The sequence below is a fragment of the Pezoporus flaviventris genome, unplaced genomic scaffold (genome assembly GCF_033815535.1).
Source record: "Pezoporus flaviventris isolate CSIRO_AGI_PZ_B2104156 unplaced genomic scaffold, CSIRO_AGI_Pfla_v1 ptg000047l, whole genome shotgun sequence".
NCBI lineage: Eukaryota > Metazoa > Chordata > Aves > Psittaciformes > Psittacidae > Pezoporus > Pezoporus flaviventris.
Genome location: NW_026892595.1, coordinates 17824068 through 17851548, shown reverse-complemented (window position 1 = coordinate 17851548; position 27481 = coordinate 17824068). Strand labels below are relative to the sequence as shown.

The 27481-nt window shown below is 41.5% G+C and overlaps 1 protein-coding gene across 14 annotated transcripts in view; it reads right to left on the bottom strand.

Moving 5' to 3' along the window:
- The window catches only part of DYNC1I1 (dynein cytoplasmic 1 intermediate chain 1), a 194219-nt gene that overhangs the window by 62661 nt on the left and 104077 nt on the right, over window positions 1-27481 (bottom strand). For all 14 annotated transcript variants that reach the window (XM_061468517.1, XM_061468522.1, XM_061468519.1 and 11 more), the window contains 3 exons: window positions 18812-18974; window positions 17592-17691; window positions 9716-9841 (listed from right to left, as the gene is read on the bottom strand). In XM_061468517.1, the coding sequence (XP_061324501.1) occupies window positions 9716-9841; window positions 17592-17691; window positions 18812-18974 (389 nt within the window). The remainder of the gene's footprint in view (window positions 1-9715; window positions 9842-17591; window positions 17692-18811; window positions 18975-27481) is intronic.

Sequence of the window (27481 nt, the reverse complement as noted above, 5' to 3'; positions counted from 1 at the left end):
TGTATGATCTTTACGGTCCGTTCCAACTCAAACCATTCTATGATTCTGTGATCTGCTCCCATTAGTGATGGGATGTTTTATAATGCGTCACTGTCCTGACAGGAAGAATGGATTTACCTCAGACAGCTCATAGAAAAGAGCAGTTCTGCACAACTCCTATACATTGTTAACTCAGTCCAGATTGGGCTTAGTCTACTTATTTACAGATGTAAACGTGAGGTAGCAAATATTAAGTATGTCCTCCCCACGAAATGACTGGTGGTTCAGTAAATGTTCATGAACAACATGGAACTGCAGCAGAATTGGTATTTATCTTTGCTACAAAAATACTAAATTTTGTTATAAGAGCAATCAAAATGAATTACTCATAGACCCTAATGCACCCTGGCACATTTTATTGTAGAGATAATGAAAACACTCTGATCCCTCCAGTATGACAAGTTTTTAAAAGCATATTGCTTCTTGCACATAGGACATTTGCTTGTCATCTCATGCTAAAATAATTGCACTTTTTCTTTCTCTCTGCCCCATGGGAAACATCTTCCAAGGATAATATCAGTATCTCAGCCAGTCAGCACGTGCCTCTGCTTTCCCTTTGTGGGAAGCAGGGAGCGTAAATCATCATTACATCAATGTTGCCCATATACAAAAGTTCTTTTCAGGGAAGTGCTTGTCAGTCATCCAGCCATGGGGGTAGAGGACAACCTAAAGTATGCCCTCTGCTTTAGGTTAACCTAAAGCAGAGGACAGTTGTACCCTGGAGTGCAGTGATGGATTTCTTGGTTTCTGGGGCTTTTTACAGCACTTCAGAGGAGTAACTGTTTCACATTTTGTGCCAGGTAACACAGAAAGAGGCTTCACTCCTCACATAGAGCTCCCACAGAGATGAAAATCATGAAGTGAAATAATTTTCTCGAATTTGGACCAAATGCACTTTCCATTGCAAGTAGCTTGCTCTGAGAACAGTTACATAACCCAAACAGAAAAGTCATGCCTGTAGCTGTTTATCCATCATTTGCAGTGCAGCTAGGGAATTGTATGGTGTTTTATATTCCTTATGCAAAAAAATTCTGTGGAAGAATCACAGTGACTTATTGATTTCACATCTGATGCTGCATTTCTTGTTCACCCAAAACTCTTTAGCAGTGGGAATTTCAGATAGACAAGAAAAACTACAAAACACAATGTTCACATCATCAAAGGAAAGTTATATTATTTTTTCCTTTCCTTCCTCTCTGTCTCTGAAAATATTTTGCACTAGGTCATTTTGAAATGCAACCAAATCAACAACTAGTAAACTATTGAACACAGGATTTGGTGCTTTTTTTTTTCTGCAATTTTGGGATAGTGTGACAAATCAGCATTTTTTATCAACACAGTTTTAAAAAATTCTGAGTTGAAAGAATAATGTCATGTGCTTATAAGTATCAATAATCTAAGCCATCTGCAAAGGAATGGTTTTGCAAAGGCATCTCTTTCAGGACACTGTGGATTTTGTCACTGCTTGAGGTTTTGGCAAACCATCAATATCACTATAATTTTCTCTTATGAAATATAGTTTTTGACTGAGTTTTTTTTTTTCTTAGCTAGCTAAAGTTTAAAAACACTGCATGTCTAATGCCACAAATTCAAAGGTTGGGTTTTTTGCAAAATGCATTATTTGCTTATTGCTTATTAGATGCCAGCAATGCAGAAAGGTACAACGCAAGTTATTAGTGAAAACAAAGAAACTTCAAAATAAAAAAGAATGCCTGCCATATCGAGTGGCCAGCATATTCTTTATATTTGGTCTGAAAGGAAGACTACATGAACTTCAAGAAGAGAAACAGCATCAGTAAGTACATATTCATTACAAATCACTATTTTAATACCTACAAAAAGTACATTGCTATTGCTAGTGGTGACAGCATATCATTTAAGCATATAATAATCTACACCCTCCAAAAAAAGCTTTGAAGCAGAAGCCACCTAAAATTTTCCATGTAAGAAAGACAAGCAAACACGTCACTTCCTAATTCTTTGATTCATAATTGAAATCTCAGTTTCAAATGAGGAAGATGATCGATGTTAAGCATTGCTCTAAGCAACAGAGCATTATGTTGCTAGCAGACTTTGTTTTTATAAACACAGTCCTCAAGTAATTCAGAATGTTAGTTACTAATAGGGAAACTGCACCCACCTACATTTTACAGTCATTTTACAGGCTGATGGGCTATGGCATACAATTATGCTGTTATAATGCACACATTGGCTTTGATGGGTGTGTTGCTCTTCAAGGTTCTGCACAAGATAGTGATAGATCCAAGTCATCATAGAAAAAGCTTTGCTAAGCATTGGGAAAGATACAGCTAAACCCAAGGGAAGGCATGCAACTGCGAATCCAGCTGACATCCTTTTAGTCTGCATAATGATGCCTAGTTTTATCTCCAACCTTGCCTGGAAGAAGGTTACCTCTCTTACTTTTGCTATGAAAAAATACCATGACTTGATTTTCTGTGGAAATAAGGTCCATTTTTAAGAGGTTTTAGGACTAAAAAGCTGCGTGGAACATGCAGTTTCTTTTCTTGAACTGCAGATGCTAGCAGATTCCGCATTAACAGCAGTAAAGCAGGACTTGGGGCATTTCATACTGGTGATCTCAGGACAGGCTCAGATGCTGTGGCAGCTAAGACAGAATATACATTTTCACATTTTCAGTACGTTTTCTGTCCTCCCTTACTGATGCCTTAAATTTTAGTACTATCTGGGAAACAGGAGGCTCTGCCCCTTGTATATTTGGTTGTCTTTGGCTCCCTGTACAAATCTGATGGATGCAGGTCTGTCCTCTTGCCTAAGACATTGGAAACCTTTTTCCAAATACTACATCCAGTTGTTGGGTGTTTGGGTGTAACGTCTATTGACTCATACACAATCTCTCCACAAGTATTAGAGCACTAATTTTAGGCCAAAAGGTTGTTATTTTTAATCACCAAGTGCTAGAAGTGGTATAGGCTCCAATACAAAAAAAAAAAAAAAAAGGAACAAAAAAAGAAGCTGTTATCAGCTGGGAATGGGAGGAAGAACCTAAAACAAAGACCTAAGAGGCTCTTGTTTACTGAAATTCTCACAGCACAGACTGTGCTCTGTGTTTCTATGTTCCAGTCTGGACAAACACAACGGAACAGAGGAAAAAAATGCTAAAAAAAGAACAGGATGAGTATGCCCTGTCGCAAGCCATGGCGTGTGAAACAATTTCAACTGCTCTCTTCCCCCAGTGGCATAGTTACAAGTTCCCCCAAATTTTAGTCCAAAATAGTGCACCTGTGCATCTGCATGAATTCTTACAGTGTGCAAATGACCACATAGTCACAAATGTCATAGCAACAGTGCGTCCTGGAGAACAGGCACAGCAGAGGTCTACATAGCTGCACAAAGATCATCCTACCAACAATGCATAGCAGGAAATGAAACAGAAATGAAGACAAAAGAACCCCTTTATCTCTGACGAAGCCCTACTTCAGTCAGTTTTACAACATTTTGGTATATGTAACAAAAATTCTCCAACAAATTTGGGTCCCTGGGTAGAGGTATTGCAGCATTCCCACTATGGGAGCTGCCTCAGAATCTTCACAGGCATTCACAAACATTCAGAGGTCCACTTGCCAAAGAACTACTATGAAAATGGGTAGAATCTGATTCATGTTTACGATCGTAGGGTCACAGGATAATTCAGGTTGGAAAAGATTTTCTCTTTCAAATGAAGATTTTGTTTTGTTTTAAATTTGCAGTCAGCTCAGAGCCACGTGTCTTCTCTGAGATTTGCAGTATTTAAAGAATGACCACAGATGCCTTCTCTTACTAGACACTGAGACTGATTTACTTCGGAAATTCTGGAAAGCTTTGAGGGAGTTTAGGGTATGTCATTTCTTCTGTGGCTCTGAAGAACAGGATCCTTACTTGAAACTTAGATAGCAGCAACAAAGTGAGGAATCCTTTGTGGAGAAGGACCAACATAATTGTCATTTTTTCTTAAGTATTCCAGCCATACTTTCTTGAGAATTAAACTTGTTGTAGTACTTTTCTTCTAAAGTTCTGGAGGGACTGAGCTCTGGTCTGGCTTAAACAGAGAAGGAAACTCAAGGACAAGAGGAAAAGGAGGAGAGTAGTCATTCATGCTGTTACCTCAGCTTGCTCTGCACACAAGTCTCATGGATCTGGGTGCTCAGCACCTCTAGAAGGCAGGCTGCTGGAGCAAAAAGCACATCTGAAGGAATTTATGTTGATTTTGAAAGTGCAGACAACAACAAAGGAACCAAATCAGGAAAAAAAAAGTCAACTCTGGCCAACATCAGCCACTAAATATAGGCCTTCACTTACCTCAGAGCATCTAATTCTAAGATATGCATTTCTGACTCCATCCATTTAGTTGAAAAAGGAAAGACCACACCAGGATAAGCAATGAAGAGTGGTCAAACACATAACTTAATGGCAGTGTACAGAAGCCACTACAAAAAAGCTAGGGGAGAATGAAACATTTTGTGGTGTGGCTGAGTGGCTGATTTCTGTACCCAATGCACCAATATTTTCCAAGCATGGACAGCTTTTCTTGAAATTAAAATAGAAAACACAAGTCCCGTATCCCACAAAAAAACCTGACAGACTGGTAAAGAGATGGAACCAGCCAAGTAAATGTGACTGCATGGCACTTTAGGAAAAGGACAGAAATAGCTGCAGCTATTAAAAGTGATATACTGCTGGAATCTTTTTGTGATTATGCTAAAAGTCATTTCTGACTCCTTGAAAGAACTCTTAAATGTTAATGCTAAAGTCATTTCTGACTCCTTGAAAGAACTGCTTCCTCAAATAAAAGCTACTTCACGTGTGCTCTCCTTCCTTAAAAATACGCTGAATGGTGTTACTTCTAAGTGTCAGATTTGAATTTCTCACTGCCCTTTTGAGACAGTTGAAAAAGACGTAGTTGAGAAAGAGGAAATTAATAGATCAGGAAATAATCTCTAATAAATCAAAATGCAGTCAATGTAGTCATTCTTTCTGTTGCTGCTATCATTAGATTGGGTGTAGTAAAGCAGAATTCATCAAACTTCTCAAACACAATGCGGAGGCCTCCAAAAAAAGAAAGCAACATTACGTTTGGTTTATTTGCATGAAAATAATATCTTTAGCTGTCTTTTCCCATGCCTCCTTTCCTGAAATGATGGATGCTTGAAGCTGAGATCCAGATACCTCAACCAACTTTAATAAACCCTCTTTAGTTCCAGAAGAAAGGAAATGGTTTGTAATATCCCCAAGTCCACTACATTATTTCTTTTTCTTGTGACCTGTGTCTCCAGATCAGCTCTAACCCAAAAGCTATGAGATCTGGTATAAGAGCAGTGCTGCAGCCATGCTAACAGGCCCTGCTGAAGGGAATGGTATGATAGCTCAGCCTTAAACTAGCCAATTTATTGCAAACACAGTCTGTGTTCTCATTTGCCTCACTCAACCAGAAATGTTGGTGCAAAGTTTCACATACTTCTTCAGGTCACTTTGGCTTAGAAAGCTTAGATCAGACCACCAGGAAACAGAGGCAATATTGTGGGCAGAGATGACTAGCAGTACACAAACAGTGGGCATTGCATTACAAATAATCCTCATAATTAATGGGTAATGTAGATTTTAATTTTTTTGATCAGTGAAAAAGCACACAATGGACATTTCTTTCTAAGAAAGACTGAGAAGTATTGTTGATGCTACTCTAGCAATGAGTAATTCAGGCCAGCTCCATGCATTGCATAAACTGATATAGGATTGAGCTCATGTTGAGTCATATAATCAATAACCATGCCATACTATTTTAGGGCTTGCCATCCCCACCAAAACGCAGACCGACAGTAGCTGAGAGAAGCAGTGTGAACCACTGCTTAAAATTCTCCCACCAAACCAAGGGAAAGTCAATGTGATTTCCATGTTGTTGCTGGAATTCATTCCCTCTCTGGATACTGCCAAACCAACCCAACCAGGGATGACTCACCCAGGGCCTCATAAAGTACTTCTGAAAGGCTTGGGTTTTGTCTTTGGAATGCACTGAATTACAGCAAGAGTTTGTGATGCTCCAGGTTGTGGGCAGAGGACGTCCCTGACTCTTCCCTGCAATGACATTCCCAGTCTGCACTCTACAGTATTAACTGCATGTTACATTTATCCCTCACTACCTAAGGAAAGTATTGAGTGTTCATTCCTCTGGCGAATGGTATCACCTTTCCGCTTTGATTTTGCTTGAGACAACATTTTTTTTTGCTTGCATAGGAAAATAAATGAACAAATTGCCCAATCCCTCACTATTTTTTGCTTTCCCATTTCTAACCCTGTGGTAAAGAGATGTATGATGAGCTATAGAGGAAAAAATCTGCTAGAGTCCCAGCTAAAATACTGTCAGCACATCACTGAATAAAGTAGAAATCTAAAAACCCAAAGAAGGGCAAAAATAAAACAAGTAGAAGAAAAGGAATATTCCACAGGAGGAAAGAGTAGAAACCAGTTTTGTTTAGAAAAGATCTGATAGATCATATGGCGGTTCATATGAATTAATAAATAAACAAGTCCACTTGGCTGATAGTTATTTTCTCCTTAATGCATATTGACTAAAATTGAACCCAGAATTTGTAGCAAAACATATTCTAAAGCTATGAAATTTATTATGACCTACAAAAAAGCCAACAACTTAATATGACTTTAAATTGGGCAAGAATGTCATATTTCCAGAATGCATAATACCTCATGTTTGAGGACTTAAATCAATTGTTTTGCTGACTGAAATTAGGAAAAAACATTGCTGGTAGATTTTTGCATCATTATCTACCATGGCTGATAGACAGCTTTAGTTGAAGCACGTGGGTTCTGCCAACTTTCAGTGGAGGCACTGGGAAAGCCTCTTCTGATTACGACAATTTCAATGATCCTGTGCAAGATTACAGAAAGTCACAGAAAGACATAAAGAAAATTAAGAAATCCCACCATAATTATCTCACTTAAATCTGTGTAATATATCAGGAAAGACAGAAAAACATTACAGTTCCAAGCTTCAAGAATTTACCAGATATGCACAAGAGGCATCTGAAGTTCCGTTTGCTGAAGTTCAGTCAGCTCTTCAGCTGTCCAGAGACGTTTCATGTCTCTATTTCTATTGATGTTATCTGAACTTCTGAGGTACAATTTCTTAGAAGTTCCTCAGAAATGGCTTTTAAACCTATTTATTAATTTGGCTTCTCAGAAGTGGCTTGCATGAGTTCCTTGACAGTCACACCTGAAATGAGTTTCTACTTGCTTGTATCTCAGTCTGTGAGACCACATATTGAAAGGCAAAAGGTCTATTAGTCTGCACCATACAGTATTTATTAAGACCCATGTTTTTACAGAAAGTCTTTGGAAAGGAAAAGAGAAGTCTATGAGGAAAAGACGCTCAAAGTACTGCGTACATCATATCTGGGCAACCAGGCTGTAATGATAAGGTGTGTGTTCACCTCTAGATACTGGGCTAGAGTGTTATAAGGTCATGTATTTCAGAATTAAAATTGAGCCTGTCTTACAGAAGACCTAGAGAACTGACTGAATCAGGAGTGAATAAGGGAATGTTTCTCTTGCAAAATGGTAATAGAAACGATATGGGGCTGACTAATAATACACTTAGCTTTCACTAACAGAATAACATGATGATCTACAGAACTGAATACCAGACTCTGAGCTAATTTTTTTCTTATTTTCCATCTGAGTCAGGACAAAACCTCTGTTCAAAAGACCAAGTGTCACGCTTTTTGCTTCCCTATTTAATCCCATGTGGGTATCCCCATCTGACCTGAGATGCAGAAAACATTCCATATGTCAGAAGCCCCATAATGGTGGTTCAAACACGGTTCCAACTTGTAATGGGCTTATAATGCAAATTATCTGTGGACAGTTTGACCAAGAAAATAAGTACTTCCCATGGACAGAAGAACTGGTTTCATTTTACTAGAAGATGATGAATCCAGGATGCATGTGAAAGCACAATGTTTTATGTGTGTTTCAATTCTCAGTTTTTAAGGTTCCAGTTCTAAAAAGGTGGCCATCCAATTTAATGGAAGAATTAGAAGCATAGCCAGGACAAATCTCTCACCCTGACTTCGTCGTACATATATTTTTCTAATGGAGAGTATAGCCTGTCTCAAAACTTCCAATTTAGTGAATGATACCTCCCTTGCTTAAGTGTACCTGCTTTTAAAACTAGATAGAATTTTTAGTTAGCAGAGCTCATTGTTATGTCTGTAGTCAATCTCGCCTTTGTGTACTCGGAAGGGCTACCATGAATCTGGTTATTATCTTGCGAAATCAATCTAGTTGAAGGACGATGGGCAATCTCTCCTCTTGAGTATTTTTTTGTTTCATGTTAAGCTGCATGTGCGTCCTAGAAGAATTTGAACATGGGATCTGAGCTAACATCTTAAGCAGTCTGAAAGAACACATCTGTCTGCTGAATATGATATCCAGAAAAATACAAGTTCTCATTTCAAAGGTAGTATACACACACACACATACATATATATGTATATAAATCTGTATGGCATATTTGCTGTGCAGGCCTAGATTCCTTGTGAAGTTGTTTTTCAGTATAGCAAATTAGAAAAACATGCCCAGAATTAAAGGTTACTTAATCGGGTTGAAGCGGTAACTTCAATTCCAGCAACTCCCTCCCACTGTGTTATATCTGATAATGTACCCAAGTCCAAACATAAGTTTAGTTCAAAAAGATGTTTGGTCCTTGAATGTAAAATGACACTTAGCTTACACAATTAGCCAGGTAATACATATCCTTCCAAGAGAAGCAATTTTTTACCGCAGAATAATCTGCATTTTACTAATCTCTGATTGTTAAGTTCTACTTGCTGAAACTTTTCCATATGGCTTTTTGAATACTACTTCCTGTATTTAATTACCACAAAAGGATATTAATGAAGAGGTTGGAAATTTGGCCCAAGCCCTGCTCCACAGTTTGGATAGTTTGATGGAGATAGAACCAATGAGAAATTGACATTTCGTCAATACAAGGCTCTGCCACTTCACACGCAAAAGCAGCGGCAAAAGAGGAGTAAACAGACCTACAGAAATAAAACACCCACCTATATTTGAGCTGCCCATAAACATGTAAAATAGCATGATCATAAAGTAGCCCTGAGTCAAGTGAAGCACTGGTTTAATAACCTAAAGGACAGTCAAACAGTAACTGGTAGAGTAGTCCTTGTAACCAAGACCATTTTTATGGTGCTGTTAGTAAGACACATGCCCTGAAATGCAAAGTGTACTTCTCAGTTTTAAAGGCAAAACATGATATTGAGCAGAACCAAAGGAAGGGTAGGCAGCTTGGAGTGCAAAAGGACGCAAGGAAGCTAACGTGGGTGGGAAAGCATATGCTGCTGCCTGGATGAGGAAGTGGTACACCACAGTTACTTCATAAGTGCAAGGGCTTTATAAACTAAATCTCCTAGGGACTGTTTTAAATAGACAAAGAATGACATGCAGCCCTGACAGGCTTTCAGTATTGTTTGAGAAGGCTGGTTGCCTTCGAAAACCATTGGATTGCCACTTGTACTTTTTCCAAAAATGCCGATTTTTAACCTCAACCCCTTCATATAAACATTGGAAAGATGCATCATGTAGTAAACTGTTTTGTCTAGCATGAAATTAATGGCTTCCTCAGTCTTACCTGACAATGGAAAACATATTCTGGTGTGGTTTTCTTGAACTTCATGTTCCATACCAAGGCTACCCCATCAGGCTCATGTGGAGCATCTTCATTATTGTTATAAGATGCAACCATCAACTCAGGGTACTAGAAAGAAAAAGCAAATGAAGTAAGACAGATGATGAAGAATCTATGGAAAACCAGATGAGACAGAAATAATCTACACTAAATGTGCAATATCTGGTTTTAATTATAATACACACTAGTCCAATCATAGTATTCAGCTTCATTTTGATTTTATATTTTACTTGTCCCTGACATCCTTAAAGCCCCTGCTCCTTGGTTTCTAGCAGTTATTCTCATATACCACAAAGGCAATGTTATTTTCTGCAGGTAATTCTCAGTAAAAACATCAAACAGGATATTCATAAATAGAATGCAAAGCAAAGAAGAGGAAAAATCTGAAAGATTGAGTAATTCTAATGTATTTACTTAACCATTTCTTTAGGGACAAACCATCGTCTTAATTGATTTTGATAATGAAAAAAACTATGACCACAGCATTGACTTGCTTTTATTTTGAAATTCAGTTTTTTTCAGCATTCCTGAAAACTCATTTCATTATGCACCCTTCCTTTTCACTTATGCATAGAATAAACTTGAAAGCTCTTCTTGATGATTCAAATAGCAAGCAAAACATTTTCTTCACAGAAGCTCAATTTTGCAAGATGCTGAGGTCATTTTGTAAAGCACAGGGTGACCTCAGATTCCACTGACTCAGTAAGATTGATGCAATGAGCACTCTAAAATCAGATCCATATTTTCTTGCACACCCATTATCCACTGCTGTTTAAAAGTAGATATGCAACTCACACATATGCTTGCTCTGTTTATGCATGTGTCTATATAGAATCATAGAACAGTTTGGGTTGGAAGGGACCTTCAAAGGTCATCTAGTCCAACCCCCATAACACACAATACCATAAATCAAATATTCACATTCTGTTGACAACCTTATATGATTTTAAAACACCATGAGAAGTAACAATTTGCCCACAAAACACAAATTACTTTCTGCCTATGCAATAGCACCCAGTTATCCACTCTCTGTGTCTGACACTAGGCACCTCTGTTAGCCTCTGTCCTCTGAATAGTCAAAGTAAGGCAGAGGAGCTTATGCAATTCTTTCCCTCAAAATTTCTCAATGATCTCTGCAAATCATTGTCACCTTTTTGTCTCTTCCAGGTAAATTCCTGACAAACCATTCACCACTTTACATGGGGACAATGCAGCTGGTAGATGTAAAAGAAGTAGGACAAAGAAACTACCAATAGTGCTATTGGGAGCTGTGAATTTAGAATCATAGAATCATAGAATAATTAGGGTTGGAAAGGACCTTAAGATCATCTAGTTCCAACGCCCCTGCCATGGGCAGGGACACCTTACGCTAAATCATATCACCCAAGGCCTCATCCAACCTGGTCTTGAACACTGCCAGGGATGGAGCATTCACAACCTCCCTGGGCAACCCATTCCAGTGCCTCACCACCCTAACAGGAAAGAATTTCCTTCTTGTATCCAATCTAAACTTCCCCTGTTTAAGTTTTAACCCGTTACCCCTTGTCCTATCACTACAATCTCTAATGAAGCGTCCCTCTCCAGCATCCCTATAGGCCCCCTTCAGATACTGGAAGGCTGCTATGAGGTCTCCATGCAGCCTTCTCTTCTCCAGGCTGAACAGCCTCAACTTTCTCAGCCTGTCTTCATACAGGAGGTGCTCCAGTCCCCTGATCATCCTCATGGCCCTCCTCTGGACTTGTTCCAACAGTTCCATGTCCTTTTTATGTTGAGGACACCAGAACTGCACACAATACTGCAAGTGAGGTCTCACAAGAGCAGCGTAGAGGGGCAGGATCACCTCCTTCGACCTGCTGGTCACGCTCCTTTTGATGCAGCCCAGGATACGGTTGGCTTTCTGGGCTGCAAGCGCACACTGAAGCCGGCCCATGTTCATTTTCTTATCAACCAACACCCCCAAGTCCTTCTCCGCAGGGCTGCTCTGAATCTCTTCTCTGCCCAACCTGTAGCTGTGCCTGGGACTGCTCTGACCCAGGTGTAGGACCTTGCACTTGGCTTGGTTGAACTTCATGAGGTTGGCATCAGCCCACCTCACAAGTGTGTCAATGTCCCTCTGGATGGCATTCCTTCCCTCCAGCGTATCAATCGAACCACACAGCTTGGTGTCATCGGCAAACTTGCTGAGGGTGCACTCAATCCCACTGTCCATGTCAGCGATGAAGATGTTGAACAAGACCCTTCCCAACACTGATCCCTGAAGGACATCACTTGTTACTGGTCTCCAGCCAGACATTGAGCCATTGACCACAACTCTTTGCATGCAGCCATCCAGCCAGTTCTTTATCCACCGAGTGGTCCATCCATCAAATTGATGTCACTCCAATTTAGAGACAAGGATGTCGTGTGGGACAGTGTCGAACGCTTTGCACAAGTCCAGGTAGATGACATCAACTGCTCTACCCCTGTCCATCAGTTCTGTAGCCCCATCATAGAAGGCCACCAAATTGGTCAGGCAGGATTTGCCCTTAGTGAAGCCATGCTGGCTGTCACCAAGCACCTTGTTGATTTTCATGTGCCTTAGCATGCCATCCAGGAAAATCTGCTCCAAGATTTTGCCAGGCACAGAGGTGAGACTGACTGCTCTGTAGTTCCCTGGGTCATCCATTTTCCCCTTCTTGAAAATGGGGGTTATATTTCCCTTTTTTCAGTCATCTGGAACTTCACCTGACTGCCATGATTTCTCAAATATGATGGACAGCGGCTTCACAACTTCATTCACCAGCTCCTTCAGGACCTGTGGATGGATTTCATCAGGACCCATGGACTTGTGTACATTCAGATTTTTAAGATGGTCTCGAACCAGTTCCTCTTCTACAGTGGGCGCAAGGTCTTCATTCTCACAGTCCCTGCATCTGCCTTCCAAGACTTGGGTGGTTTGGTCAGAGCCTTTGCCAGTGAAGACTGAGGCAAAGAAGTCATTCAGAACCTCAGCCTTCTCCAAATCCCGTGTAGCCAGCTCTCCCGAGAGCTTCCTGAGGGGGCCTACGTTGTCCCTAGTCTGTTTTTTATTTGCTATGTACCTGTAGAATCCCTTCCTGTTATCTTTAATACCTCTAGCTAAATTTAATTCTAACTGGGCCTTAGCTTTCCTAACCTGGTCCCTAGCTTCCCGGACAACACCCCTGTACTCTTCCCATGCCACCTGTCCTTGCTTCCACTTATTATAAGCCTCTTTTTTCATTTGAATTTTCCTCAGGAGCTCCTTATCCATCCAAGGAAGTCTCCTGGCCCTCCTGCTGCACTTCCTTCTGGTTGGGATGCAACACTCCTGAGCTTGTAGCAGGTGATCCTTGAATATCAACCAACAGTCTTGGGCCCCCCTGCCCTCTAGGGCTATATCCCATGGAACCTACTAAGCAGGTTCCTGAAGAGGCCAAAGTCTGCTCTCTTGAAGTCCAGGGCAGTGAGCTTGCTGCACGCTCTTCTCACTGTCCTGAGGATCTCAAATTCGACCATATCATGATCGCTGCATCCAAGGCTGCCCTGCAGCGTCACATTTCTAACGAGCCCTTCCCTGTTGGTGAGCACGAGGTCAAGCATGGCACCTCTCCTTGTCGGCTCCTCTATTACTTGCAGAAGGAAGTTGTCTTCTACACAATTGAGGAACCTCCTGGATTGCTTGTGCCAGGCCATACCATCGTTCCAACAGAAGTCAGGGTGGTTGAAGTCACCCATGAGAACAAGGGCCTGCGAGCGTGAGGCTTTTCCTATCTGTCTATGGAGTGCTTCATCCGCAGGTTCTCCTTGATCAGGCGGTCTGTAACAGATCCCCACAGTAATGTCTCCCGTAGCTATATTCCCTTTAACCCTGACCCACAAACTCTGTGGACTGCTCACCTGTCCCCAGACAGAGTTCCATACTCTCCAGCCTATCCCTAACATAAAGGGCAACTCCCTCTCCCCACCTGCCAGGCCTGTCCTTCCTAAAGAGCCTGTAACCTTCCATTCCAACACTCCAGCCATGGGAGCCATCCCACCACGTTTCTGTGATGCCTGTTATATCATACCCCTGTACACGTGCACACATCTCTAATTCCTCTTGTTTGTTCCCCATGCTATGGGCATTTGTATAGAGGCATCTGAGCCAAGCTCCAAATGAAGCTGGCTCATTGGTTGGAGCAGCTGGGATATCTCTACATTGCTCCAATTTGGTCCATAACAGGCATTTTACCAATTATAACCCCCCTGCCTCCCCCTTATTAGTATTGGGGTTTGAACCTCTCTGCTCTCAAAATCAATTTGGAAGAAATAATGTGCGCAGCTATAACTTTTACCATCAGCAGCTGTTCTTTGCCACTTTGTGCACACTTCCATGGATAATACATCATGGAGCTGATGATTTTACTATTTAAGTTCACCATTCCAAGTGAGCCTGTACCCACATGTGGGAAAACCAGCAATGACATGTGGCTACCATAGCCACTTCTTTCCCATTCTGAGGCAGCTCTGACTGGGTTGTACCTACAACGCAGCAGACCCAGGCTGCTGACACAGTTTGCGAGGGCAGTTTAGCACCCACACCACTTGTACAGGATTTAGAGCATGCAGCAGACTTCAAGAAGTGAGAGGTACTTAAGAGTGGTTTAACGCCACACCTGAGACACCGCCTCTCTGGACACAGGCTGTGCTGGCACAGGTTTGTGTCAGCCTGCCCTCCACTGCTCTCATCCATCTTACCTATTTCTCTCTCTCATGACAGAGATTACAACCACCTCTGAACATTGAGCTCAGCTTCTTCCTTGGACCTTTTCATTCTGCGTTGGTGTAGGTCCAAGTAAACAGCATACGCAGCAGGCTTTTGTCAGGGCATCTTGTTTTGGCCGAACAGGTTAGGTACCATTCACGTGAGCAGCTAAGCCCGCACCCATGAAGGGGTAGATACCTTGGCAGGTAAAAGCAACAAGTCCTTCTACCAGAATGATTGCAGCCAGGTAGGGTGTGTGACCAGGTCTGAAGCACAAATTTAGAAACATCTTGGGGTTGGTTCTCGCTCCTGGAAAGTTTAGCAAGCATGTTCTGATTGGCAGCATGTCTGGTCATAAACAAACACTGGCTCAAATCTTGCTGGTCTACACGTAGGTTTTGCAATCACAGTTTATGCATCTTACTGTAAATACAGTTTCAAGTTTACACAGATGCTGGGGTCATACCTTGCTGGGCAACACCATTATGAGGTTTTTTGACTTTAAAGAAACCAGAGCTAAGAGCAGCACCCTAATGCCATGCTGGTGTTGCACATTTAGTGCTTCACTCAAGCTACTTGCATTTACAGAGTTTCAGTCCTCACCAGGTGCCTAGATGTCCTGTGAATACAACTGAAAACAACAAGGAAATGGTGCTTGGGAAGTGGCCTTGAGTATCCCTGAGACTGTGGTTTTCTTAGCTTTAGATGAGCTAAGATTACCTTCTCATGGACAGAACAAGGTGATCCCGCTCTCTCTGTTTACACTGTCTGTTCAGTCTTTCCCTTAGACCATTATTGACGCATCTAAGCCATTTTCCCTTTTCTCTGCAAAAGAATCAGGGGGCTAGTGGGTTGGCTTTAATAGTATGAATGATTCCACAAGTTTGGGACTGTATTTTACATGTGACTGAGAACAGAATAACTTGCTTTATCAATGCATCAAGGTCCTTTGTTTGATCAAGCTTCTGTCTGACTCCAGGCTGTTTTGCAGCAACAGCTTTATCACAGACAATTGAGCAATGTGTTCTGCAGTTCCCATGATTATTCAAGTTGTCCTTCAACATATGGGACACTGCCATGTCCTGAAGCATGGGAGCGAAGCGGAGCTAGCGGTTAGGTGAAATACATCTGTCCAGCTCCTGCCACGTGATATACCTCAAAGCACGCAAGAGAGGAGGCTAATCCCTACTCCCAAGCTATCACAGGGGGACAAGCAGAAGCCCCACAGCATGGAGAAGCTGACGGGGTGGAGGAGCCCCTGCTGGGGTGCCAGGGAGCTGAGCATGAGGAGTTAACGGAGGGGAAGGCAGGAGGGGCCACCCTGGAACAAAGAGGTGGGAAGTAAAACATGCCTTCGAGCCCCAGGGGCTGAGCAATTACATTTGGCAGTGCTCTTCTGAGGCGGCTTTTCTTCTTGCTGCCCTGGGAATACAGTAAGAGCTGCCTGTTAGGAAAATATCAGATAAGAATTCCATGTAATTTCCAGCCCCTGAACAAGTGAACAACCTAAGATAAGTGTTTCCTCAGGCTTATATTTGATTTCCGTGGAAATCCATATGTGCTTAAAGGCCACCCACGGCACGGCAGTGCATACCTGTTGTTAAGCTGATATTGTGTATGAAAGCAAAGATTTAAATCCTTCATTTCGCACATGGGGCGCAAGCTGGATATTGCAAGAAACCTCTCTGCAGCTGACTGTTGTGCACCACACCTGGCCAGACAGCCAGACCTGCCAGTGCCTATCAGCAATGCTTGGTGGGACCCTCCAGCTCCTCTCCTCCCTGCAGCCTGCCACATCCTGCATGGTCAGCTGTCACCTTACCTGAAAAATACTCAGAGGGATGGAAGCAGCCCTGCTGCCACTTCAAGAGGAAGGAGAGAAGGGCAGATGTGAGAGTCACTGCACTCCTTATTCACTGCTTCTCTCCAGCCTGCACCCACCATTTACATACTTAGCCTTAAACACAAACTATGCCCACATGCAGATCTAACTTGGTGCTGAAACTGCAGCTACTTCTAAGGTTAGGCTAAGCAAAGCTTGCTCTTAGCACTGGGCTGAGCTACATCTGTAACATCTTTGCTACCCACACCAGGGCACACCTCACGCTGGGCTGGGGACCAACTAGTCAGAATGGCTTGAATTCACATTTTTCAAGTCTATGCCCTCCTGCATTGTGGACCTCAGAACAGAGTCTCCCTGTTTCCTCCCCAGGGAAACCAGCTGCTTTGCTCGAGGCTGGAACCTAGGAACAGGCTAACAGGGACAAAGCAGAGAGGATGAGGGGGGCTGGAGCAAAACTGAGAGCAAATGAATTTGACAGGACCTGTGATGATCTCTGTGTGTGTGCTAATCACAGCTCTCCAATGGAATAAGTAACTAAGTTTCTGTGCTGTGCTAATGTGGCTGTATTGGTTTTGGGAAGCTTAAGCAAGTCTATCGTCAGTTTTATTTTGCAATATGTCAATGCTTTGCTGTGCACAGAAACTGGATCCATTCCAGGCATAGTGCTTTAGCAAGCCCCCTGCCCCCCAGCTGCAGCCTCTTCCACCACCTGAAGAGAGGACCCAGCATTCTTCAAAAGACCTCTTTTCAAGTTGTTCACATACTTTCAAATGTTGAGATTTAGTATATTAGAAAAATATTTTTTATTCCTATTATTAAATTTTATGTTATATATTATTATGTATAATTCTTTATTAGATCAATTGCTACATATTTAATAAATTATTTTAATTATTTTAATATTAAACCTTTTGTCCTAAAAAAATATCCATGTGGTGAAGGAGTGGCAGGATAGCAAAAGTCAAGACTCCATCTTAGTAGGTTGGTTAACCTGTAGTTTTAGTACAACGTTCTGGCTTTGATGCAAAGTAGCATATACAAAATAATGACAGTTTCATTATCGTCTACGACTTTTCTTTATGGAGAAACACGCATCTGCTCATCCAAGGCCCTGCTGTTAGCTAAAAAAATAACATCATACTGCAGAACAAAGGGCAAACTGAGGCTGGCTGTATTTTGTTAGGGAGAAGTTGGAAGGGATATGGAAAACGTGTCCCACCTTCACATCTTACCTGAAGAGACCAATCCATACAGGTGACGACACGATGCTTTGACCAGTGTTCATCATAAAATTGACGGTTAAAGGAAAGGTTGGCTCCTGCTTGAACATCTCTGTGTGAATGCAAACAAAGTGACAGTTTTTGAAGTACCATGGTTCAAATGCTGTGAAAAGCAATGCAAGAGTTTCTGACCACTTCTCAGATCCGTGTCCAGCCTGTGGAATTCTGTCACCTTGATTTAAGTGCTCTCGCTGGCTGCCCTGCTGGTAACAAATCTGCACCGAGGAACAGATTTTGTATCTTTTTTACAAAAACACATTTTATGATTTTCTACTGCTTTCCTGACTCTTCTGGATCATCCTAGGCCACCTCTGCCACCTTTGTTTCTTAGAACTGAACCCTGCCCTGGCATTCAGCTCTCCCTTTTCTGTGTCTTCACCTCCAAGCTATAACCAAATCTCTCTTATTTCTGACTCCATAAATCTTAAAGGTACAGCACTTCCTCCCAGCGATGCTCTACAGTAACCTCCAGTAAGTAACTTCAGTGTGACACAGCTATTGATTTGCCATGAGGCTCAACAGATACACAGCTGTTGAAACCTAAATACTTCCTCTCCTACTGACAAGTTTTGTTGCTTCTACTCCCCTATCAATTGCTGGATGTACAGCCTGTCACCTCTTGTCTTAAGCATTTAGATTGCAAACACTTTGGAGGATCGTTATTTTCATCCACACAATGCATAGTATAGTGGGATCCCTTACAGACCTAAGGCAGTAATATAATATAAACAACAGTAATTTGAATCTGTAAAAATACTATGATATAAGCACACAGATGTACACCACTGAAATGCACGCATACACATGTACATATACATCTGTATACATACATTTATGTATTTCAATTATTTCTTCAGAATTTGAAATTTCATCCCAAAAATGAAACAAAAAAAATTAAACCCTCTGAATAATATATCAAAAAAAAAACCAAAACCAACCCAACAAACAACCCAGAGCAATAAAGCATGAAGCTATTTTACAAAACAATTTTGGTTAACAAAGTGACACAGGCCTTCACAAAGAGATCTTTACCTTTTCATAGCTATAAAAATATTTAATTTAGTTTTAAAAGTTATGCTTCCTGACATTGGAATTCTTTTGAGAAAGATTATTTTACAAAAGAAAAACACAACAACAAAAAAAACCAAACCCCAAACCAACCACAAACTGACCCATCTTTCTCTTCTACATCTCTGCCACTGTAGTCAAAAAAGATGTCTGAATCTTCAGCCAAAGCTCGCTCAATTACACGTATTGTCCGGTCAAAAAATATCAGGAATTCTTCTGAATGGAGAACTTGCTGTTTTTCTTCTTCTGTCAGTTCTCTAGGAGGAGCTTGGAAAATGAAAAGATGTAGTTAAGAGTATGACATTTCACCCCTTCTCCAATGAATCAACATCTTCAGTGGGTTTCTTTTGACATGAAAGCTTGCCGTAGAAATGTCAGGACAAAAATCAAAGCTTTACTCTTAAAATCATGAGTAAGAATTTTTTAGTATAGCTAAACATACTCTTGTATATTTCCAGAATGTAGTATTTACATAGAAGAGATCCCATATCTTATATATTTATTATTCTGAAATGGAAAATACTTAAACCCCCAAATTAAATAAACTTGGTGTTCCTATTTCAGGAAATGGCTGTGACTGACATTTAGGCAATACCTAACTCAAAAAAGCAGAACACTTATGTAACAGGGGAACTGTCAGAGGAGCCAAAGATAAAATAATCTTCTTAACTTATACTACAGTTCTTTGTATTAAAAGGGCTCACATAATCTCTCCCTTTACTTCTTCCCATTTCTCCTTGGTGTCACTGGTAAATTCTGTCATTGCTTTATAGCTTCTGCAAAGAGAGGAAGAAAATAACCAAAGATACTCTCTAAGGCAGCAAAAATGAAAGCAAATGGCCAAACACCAGTCTTTTTAAGGCAGTTTTATTCCTTGCAGAGGAATCCTGACAGCCAGAGCAACAAATGCAACTGAGCTGTGGCCAAAGCTGCCCTGAGAGGGGTAGAAGCCATCTCAGGCACCAGTCAGGATAGCCTGGTCATCTTGTTGCTTCTGTACTCATACAGAGATGCTAAACCTTTACTTCCAGACCAATGACCAATATTTCCAGGATAGACTTTCATCTGAAAAACACCGTCTTTGCAGGACTCACCAAAGTTATGTCTCCATCAGTTTAATCACCTGTTGGTAAATTCCAACTCAAACATGAGCATCAGAGGGAAAGGAAACTGGGATACTGTCATTCCTACAGTGCAAAATTCTCTTCTCAATTACACTGTCAGGGTCATATTATATTGTGGCCAGTGTTGTAATTCAATTATGCCTTTTCCCACATGTACTTTTAAACTATCATTTTAGTTATATTTCAGAATTACTTGTGTTTCAAAAAGTGCCATTCATAGCTTCATAGTTACACCAAACCAATCTTTCAACTAGCTTAAATTCCCAGGATGAAAAGCTCTGTTGACACCATAGGATGATGCCAACAGAGAATTTTGTTCCAAATTTATAATTATGCACACAAAGAACACATAATAGGCAGATTTACTGCAAAATTTCAGAGGCTCATACTTAGAACTTAACCGGTGATCAAAGGTCTCCTGCATTTGGCTTTACACTACAGATTTGAGGTTTTTACTTCTGAAAAGTCTCCCTAGGCCATATTGGGTTAAACCACCAGCAGCCAGAAAAAAGAATTCAGCACAGTGCCTCAGAGAACACCCAGCATGCATCAAAGTTTAACTCCCACCCTGTCATACATATCTTAATGTTTAATTAAATAACAAGTGACACAGGTTAAAGTTGCAGTTCAAAATTATTTTCCAGTTGCTGTGCCACACCACACAGCTTCTTTCAGCTATCGGGGAGATGTAGCCCTTGCTCGCCATCTGATTCACGAGCTCTCATGCCCAAGTATGACACCACCACCAGCCGCAGGGGCAAGGATGAACTGAAAGGCGCAACAGCAGGGAGCAGTAGTGACATGGTCAGCGTTACTGCAGTACTCGGCTCACTAATCTTTGCTTTCTGAGCACACCCTGTGGCTGGGAGAGGCTGTTACCATCATGCTTAGGTTTGCCTCAATTGGTCAGAGCATTAGCTCTGGAAGACAAAATCTCTGCGCTACACCTCGGCTAAATACAGAGGGTAGAAAAAATGCAAAAGGTGAAGGAGCAATTTGGCCCTCTGGAGACAAAGCAACTAAAAAGTTAGAAACTTTAGCCTTTCGTGATCTCCTATAGCCTTGGCCCTGAAGTTCCCTACCACCAGGTTAGTGGTCCCTGTGGAGCTCCATACATCTAGAGAATATCTACATCCCCCTGCCTGGTTGCCCCTGAATAGCAGAGCAACAATTACCAGGCAGGAGCACAATTTGCCTCTAAGAAGTGCTTTAGACAGAAGCAATGCATGTGAAAAAAAAAGAATGGCTAGCAAAAAGTACAGGTTGACCTATTGCAGTGTCCACTGCTGCATAGTAATTGGCACTAGGGGAACTCATCTGGCAAGGAAGCCTGTAATGAGGCAGTATCCCACTGTCACCACTAAAGCATTGCTTTCCGAGAATCAAAGACAGCAAGCAGGACAATGCAGCAAAGCAGCATAAACGGGGAGAAAATAGCTGCAAAAGCAACTGGAAAACTAATTTTAAACTGCTCCAAATGGTAAAAATAATTTTCGAAATCAAATCCTCTCTACAGCTTGGAAATACAAATCTATTACTCGGCCATTTGCTGACTATAACTGGCAAAGAAAATACAACCAAAAAATCAATAGAAAGGGAAAAGGCAAAAAATAAACATCCTGGGAGCAGTGGAGTGTTCACAAGCAGTGGAGACGCAGACGACTGCAGTTCCACCTCAGCAAAATCTCCCTTGCAGTCAGCAATGATCTGTGGGAGGCCAGCAGTCTATTAAACCATCAGGAACACCTTGGCTAAAGTTTGTAGGGCATAAATCAGCTTACCTCATTCATCTGACTGACACACCAGATGCCCCCTGGCGATATTAAGCTTCATATTTTAACCTTATTTTCTTCTTTCATTCAGCTGCCTCTGAAGTTTTATTTGAGGCAATCTTTTCTTACAAGAATGTTAACATCATTACCTTTTTCCAGTGCTGTAACTACTGCAAATACATGAAGTATAAGCAAAAAACACCAAACAGGCTTGTTCTTTCAAATATGAAGATCTTCTAACCATGTATCTTTCAGAACCACTTCCACTTTCCCCTTGCTCCTTTTCACTGTCTGTCCATTACCTCGAATAAAATAAAAAGAACCTATGTAATTTTCTGTGATTTTTTTTTCCTCTGTCTGGAAGCTTACAGTTACTTTGATTTCAGCTTTCAAGAGACACAGGCTCTCTTCAAGGAAAACTCTGAGAAACACAAGTAGCTGATCAAAGTATTTTTTGTCTTGTTTTGTCACAGAGACCTGTGCAATGTGACAATACCTTCAGAAATTCCCTGTAAGAACACAGCATTTGCCTTCAAGTATCTGCTCTCCCTGGCATAAACCCCAAACAAACCACATCTAACCTTCCATGTCTAACAAAGCCTAGTGTGATGCTTAGCTAGTGCTAAAAGTTACGTGCTTATTGCCTGGAGTGAAATGAAAGCTCCTGTAAAGGAAGACCCATACTTTGCTTTTGTTTTCTATACCATAGCTTTGTAAAGAACTATTGTGTCTGTGTCTTGCTTTCCACCCAGAAGAGCTGAGCCCATCTGTGACCCTGCACAGCACACATCAGGAGGACCCATGGAGCAGCCACCAAGTTCTGCTTAATAGGGTCACTGGGCATGTCCATGAACCCACTGAAACATCAATGGGATTGCGTACCCTCAAGCAGAGTACTGTCTAGGTGGCTCTGGGGTTATGAGGTCAACAACATGCATCAAATAAGCCCTGTACTTATGTTAACATATTAATACTGTACAAAATAAAATGGAATTTAGATTTGAAATTAAAACATTGTGCAGTTATGTATGCACAGAGGACACTGCAGGGGAGGAAAATGCAAGGTATACCTTTAATGAAAGACATTGTATACTTGTGCATGAACGAAAAGGTCTAAGATATGTAACAAAAATTGAATGTGACATGAAAACAACTGATTTATTCAACACTTACTTATGAAAAATAAGAGCATTTATTTCACATGATTTAACATGATCCTCAGCAATACTGTATTTCCCATCAAGTCCTTTGTCCACACATTTCTTTGGACAACAGGAAAAATAAATTATAAACATTTCCTTAGATCTTGAGGAACTAAGATAAAAAATGCTGCAGACTTGTTCTTACCTAGCAGAGGCAGGTTTGTGGTAAACATAAATAGCTGTGATAACAGCCCAGAAAAAAATTCACAAATATGTAAATACTGGGATCCGAGTCTTCACCCAAGAGAGCCAAAAGGATATTAAAAAAAAAAAATCAAGAAAAAAACACAGAAAAAAGACCCATATTTAAATAAGTATAATAGAATATTAAAACTAATCTCCCGGAGTCTCAGTAAGCGTGAAAACCTGACAAGAGAAATGAATTCCATTAGAGGCAAAAAACCCTGAAAAAAAGGAATAAAAGGAGTAAGTGAATGAAAGAAAGGATGAACTAATAAAAACAGTAAAGCAGGAAGCAGCCTTGTTATGAGCCCAGAGAGACAGAAAGAGATTAGTAAAACCCTTTTAAGAGCTGCACTATTTCTTTCAGTGTATATTTAAAGCCACGTAAACTTTAGATATGCTGATGACCAAGAACGGTAGAAACGTACAGCATGAAAACTGCAAGGTGCTAAGTGGCTCTCAGCAGCTTTTAGTCCTTGCCTGCTGATAGCCTGTGATCCTCTTCTTTTTGTTGTGCTTCTCACTTCCATGTCAGGCTTGATATATGCCATATCCTGGCTCAAATGTGCCATATCATGGTTTGATATATGTCATATCATAGTTGTGTTGAGTTTAAAATGCAAGCCCCAGCATAGCATAATTGCTAAAGATATAAGGGGGAGGTTTCAAGGTGCATTTGGGGATTTGCTGGTTCTGGAGTAGGAGGGTCCAAAGCCTTAAATTTGAATCTATGCCAGGCTGGGCTGCTCCTATTGATTGTGCTTCTCAGGGCCTGTGCTGAGCACCATCCCTGAGAATGCCTGAGCCGGGCTGCCAGGATGGGTCAGCACACCCAAACTCACTATGGCGTTGGTTGCAGTGAAACCGTGGAGTTACAGGCTATTACAAACCGCAGTGCAACCTGTCCTGCTTCCCTGATACTGATGCCTGTGCTGTTGAGAGCTAAACCATCTCTCCCACCACATCCTGCTGCGTGGTCATCCAAGCCCCATGCACAGGGCCAGAGTAAGACTGGGGCAGAGGAGCTCTTTGAAGCTACAGATCCCAGCCTATTCCCCATAGCAGCCTTTCATGCAAGTTTCTGCGGATACATCCATGGTTTCAGATAAATGAAGGTTGAGGCCCACTTTCAAGACCCAGCCTGTCCCTCTGTTCATGTGGTTTCTACTGACACAAAAAGGCATCTTAGGTGGAGCTCCCGAGTACTCTGGTGGTGGAAAGCCCCAACCCAGTTGATGCCACAGTTTGGGACCAGTCTCTTGTTTACGTGGTGAGGAGAGGCAGAGCCCAGCCCAATTTACCAGCAGGTATCTCACACTCGGCTCTTCCAAGAAAGATGGGGAGACCGTGCACCTGAGACATGGGTGATACAGGCAGCCCCATGGAAGAAACACAAGAGGCTCCAAAGGCTTCATATGCTTCAACTGGTCAACAAGCCAGGTCTTCACCTCCTGCTGCAGAAACACTCTGGGGGGCTCCAGCTGTTCCTCTGCCCTTAGCACCTCCATGGCACTGAAGTGCTGCAAGAGGTTTTGTGCCAGACAGGCTGCCCTACTACAGGTGCGCTGTGTGCCTTATGGTGATGCTGAGACAGCTCCAGAACTAGGATCAGACAAAGAGCCATGACTGCTGAATAATACCACCAAACCCCACAGAGGTGTGTGAGGGCAAGACAAGGAAATTAAGCATTCAATAAATGTCTGTAGAATTAAATTGGACTACCTATAAGCCACAGAGGGGGAAAAAAATCACATTTCCTCTTAAAATACCATTATAAAAATAGACCACTCCTGCCCTGTTGGCTTGGGGAGAGGGAGACGGAACAGACTGGATCCAAGCTTTATTTTTCATCCTGACCTATTTTTGAGTTACATTCACCAAAACATTGTCTGCCTTTCTCTCCCTGCACTTCCCTCTCCCATGGTTTGTTGTTTTTTTTTTTTTCTTACACTCCTGTAACTCAAAAAAGGCCACTCCGATTTTTTTTTTAATCTGTTAAAAAATGTGCTCCCTGAGCTAAAACCAAATTTCAGCCCAGAGCAAATTTTTACGGTTGGGTTATAAATCCCTGAAAAACAGGATTCATAATGGAAGTGCTGACACAGCCTTAACTACTATATAGCAGTGTGAATGGCGCCACTATAATATCTATTAGAGATTCTTTAAAAAGTTTGCAAAATATTGTCTTGCCTTGCAGAGAAAAAGAAGCCAGAGTACTTAATGCCAACATAAACATGCTTTTAACCCATTATGTGCTAATTTGCAGAAAAGCTATTAATTCTGAGTGCAGCACAGCGCAGTACCGACAGGAAATGTTGTTCTAAACTCCTGTTTGACTTGTAACATGGTTTTAATCACTTCCATGAAACACAGACGATGGCTTCAAACTCTGAATGTTGCTCAGCACATGAGAAGGGTGATTACAACAGAGAAGAAAATGGGTTTTTATTGGCAAAAGGGCTAAATAAAGCCAATAGGGAGAGAAAGACACCAAAAGCTAAAAAATGGGACTCTGTTCCCTGTCAATTTGGGGACGAATGCTTCATTTGATTTCACAGCATTTAATGATGGTCATCAGCATGCCACTATTTTATCCAACAAAACACATACTGCAGGTGAAGTTCACTTTCTATCAGGTAACAAGCATGTCTTCTTCTTCCTTGAACTAAGTCAAGTGTTAGCACCTCACAAAGCCGGTTCTGCTAAAACAAGCTGTGCCTTGCTGTTTCAGCCAGCAGTTTGTGTGTCTGAGACTAGTGCTAGTTTAGCCTAGCTGATCTACTGTTCCAGGGGGTCTGCTAAGCAGGGAAGGCGAACATGGCCCTGGGACTAAAACACAACAAAGAAATAAAAGATGTTGGCAATGATGCTTACTCAGCAACATACATAAAAGGCTAACTTGAAAGCACACAAAAAAGTGAAGTAAATCAGTTCAGGAATGTGCTTAGATTTTTTTCTTCTCTTTGTGCAGGAGTTTGTGCTTTCTCCCCAGGTATGAGTGCTAGCTTCACTTTTATGGGGAAGTGGGGATGGGATCAGCTCTAAGCTGAATACTAGAGGGACGTACAGAAACTCAGGACAGTGCTTACACACTGGCTGCAGTGGTAGTGGGTTTTATGTTTCTACTGTTGTCATCAGTAGAAGAGATACATGCCAGGGCCAGCGGCTGCTAGAGCATGCGAGCTGGCCCCACAGTTTTTGGGAGGAAAGGTAATTTTCAGGAAAAAGGAAGTTTTTCTATATTGCCATGTTTCTTCATAGAATCATAGAATGTTTGGGTTGGAAGGTCATGCCTTCAGTTCTGCTTTTGCAGACTCTTGTGTTATTCCTCTTCCTGCTGCAACCACTGTTCATGCTCTCCCCTCTGCCCATGGCAGTGGTGGCTGAGGGCAGTGGGAGAAACACTGAGGAGTGGGAGGAGTGAGTTCCTCCCTCGTGTTTCTACAAGGACATAAAGAGCAATGGACACTGCACTGGGTGATTTCTGTGATGCTCTTAAGAGGGAAGAAAGATCAATCTGTAATCAAACCAGCATGACTGGTATTGCAACTCACTTCAGTGTGCTAGTGCATGTAGGCACTATACACCAGACTCATATTTTTTTGGCACAGATGTAAATCATGCCAGATTCCCTTGGATTAGAATGGAGTTAATTCACAGCTAACAATTTCATAGACTTCTCTGTAAAACAACCCTATATTTTTCCCCTAATGAGATTATCTTGTGAAAAACAAAGCCAGGGTCACAGAATCATCCTGATAATGATCTTGCTATAGCAAGAAAGAATTTAGGTTCCACCTTAGGAAGCAAGTCTCCTTTCAAGAGGGTAAACAGCATTGTGAGCAGTCCTGGCAATATAGAGCTAAGAAATGCTGGAGAAGACACTAATTTCCTCTCACACTGGAACTGCTGATGTTTCAGCTCTTTTCCCCCACTTCACATGGGGTAAACATCATTGACTGTTCAAAGTAACATAGCCGAATAGACAATACTCCAGCAAATTCCCAATGAGGAAGATGAAATTTCACATCCCTCTTCTAATTATGAAAGCTAAAAAGGGTCCAAGAGAAGCAAATGAAAGACACTCAGCATACGACATGCATGACTTTGGCAAATGTGTTATGTCTGCACCAGGAAGAAGCAGTAACCTGAATTTGTGTCTCTTGTAACTCTGGCGAGTCTCAATCCAGAGGAATGGACAGAAGGGCTGGACCTACCCATCTTTCAGTTTTGACCTTAAGTTCCCTTGGGGCAGCTGCCACAAGAAGTTTTCATTTTGACAGTCAACATTTTCCAGTGAAATGGTTTTCTGCTAGAGGATTCCAGGTTTAAGTTTGGCCTTCTCAAGCAGACAGACAGTTATGGGCTCTAAGTAACTTTGAAGACCAACCAACTTTAAGGAGCCACTGGAATGCCTGGCATTCACACTTTAAATCTTTTACGTAAGCAGGATATTTGAGCCAGAGGACAAGTAAGCACCAGTCCTGGAATCC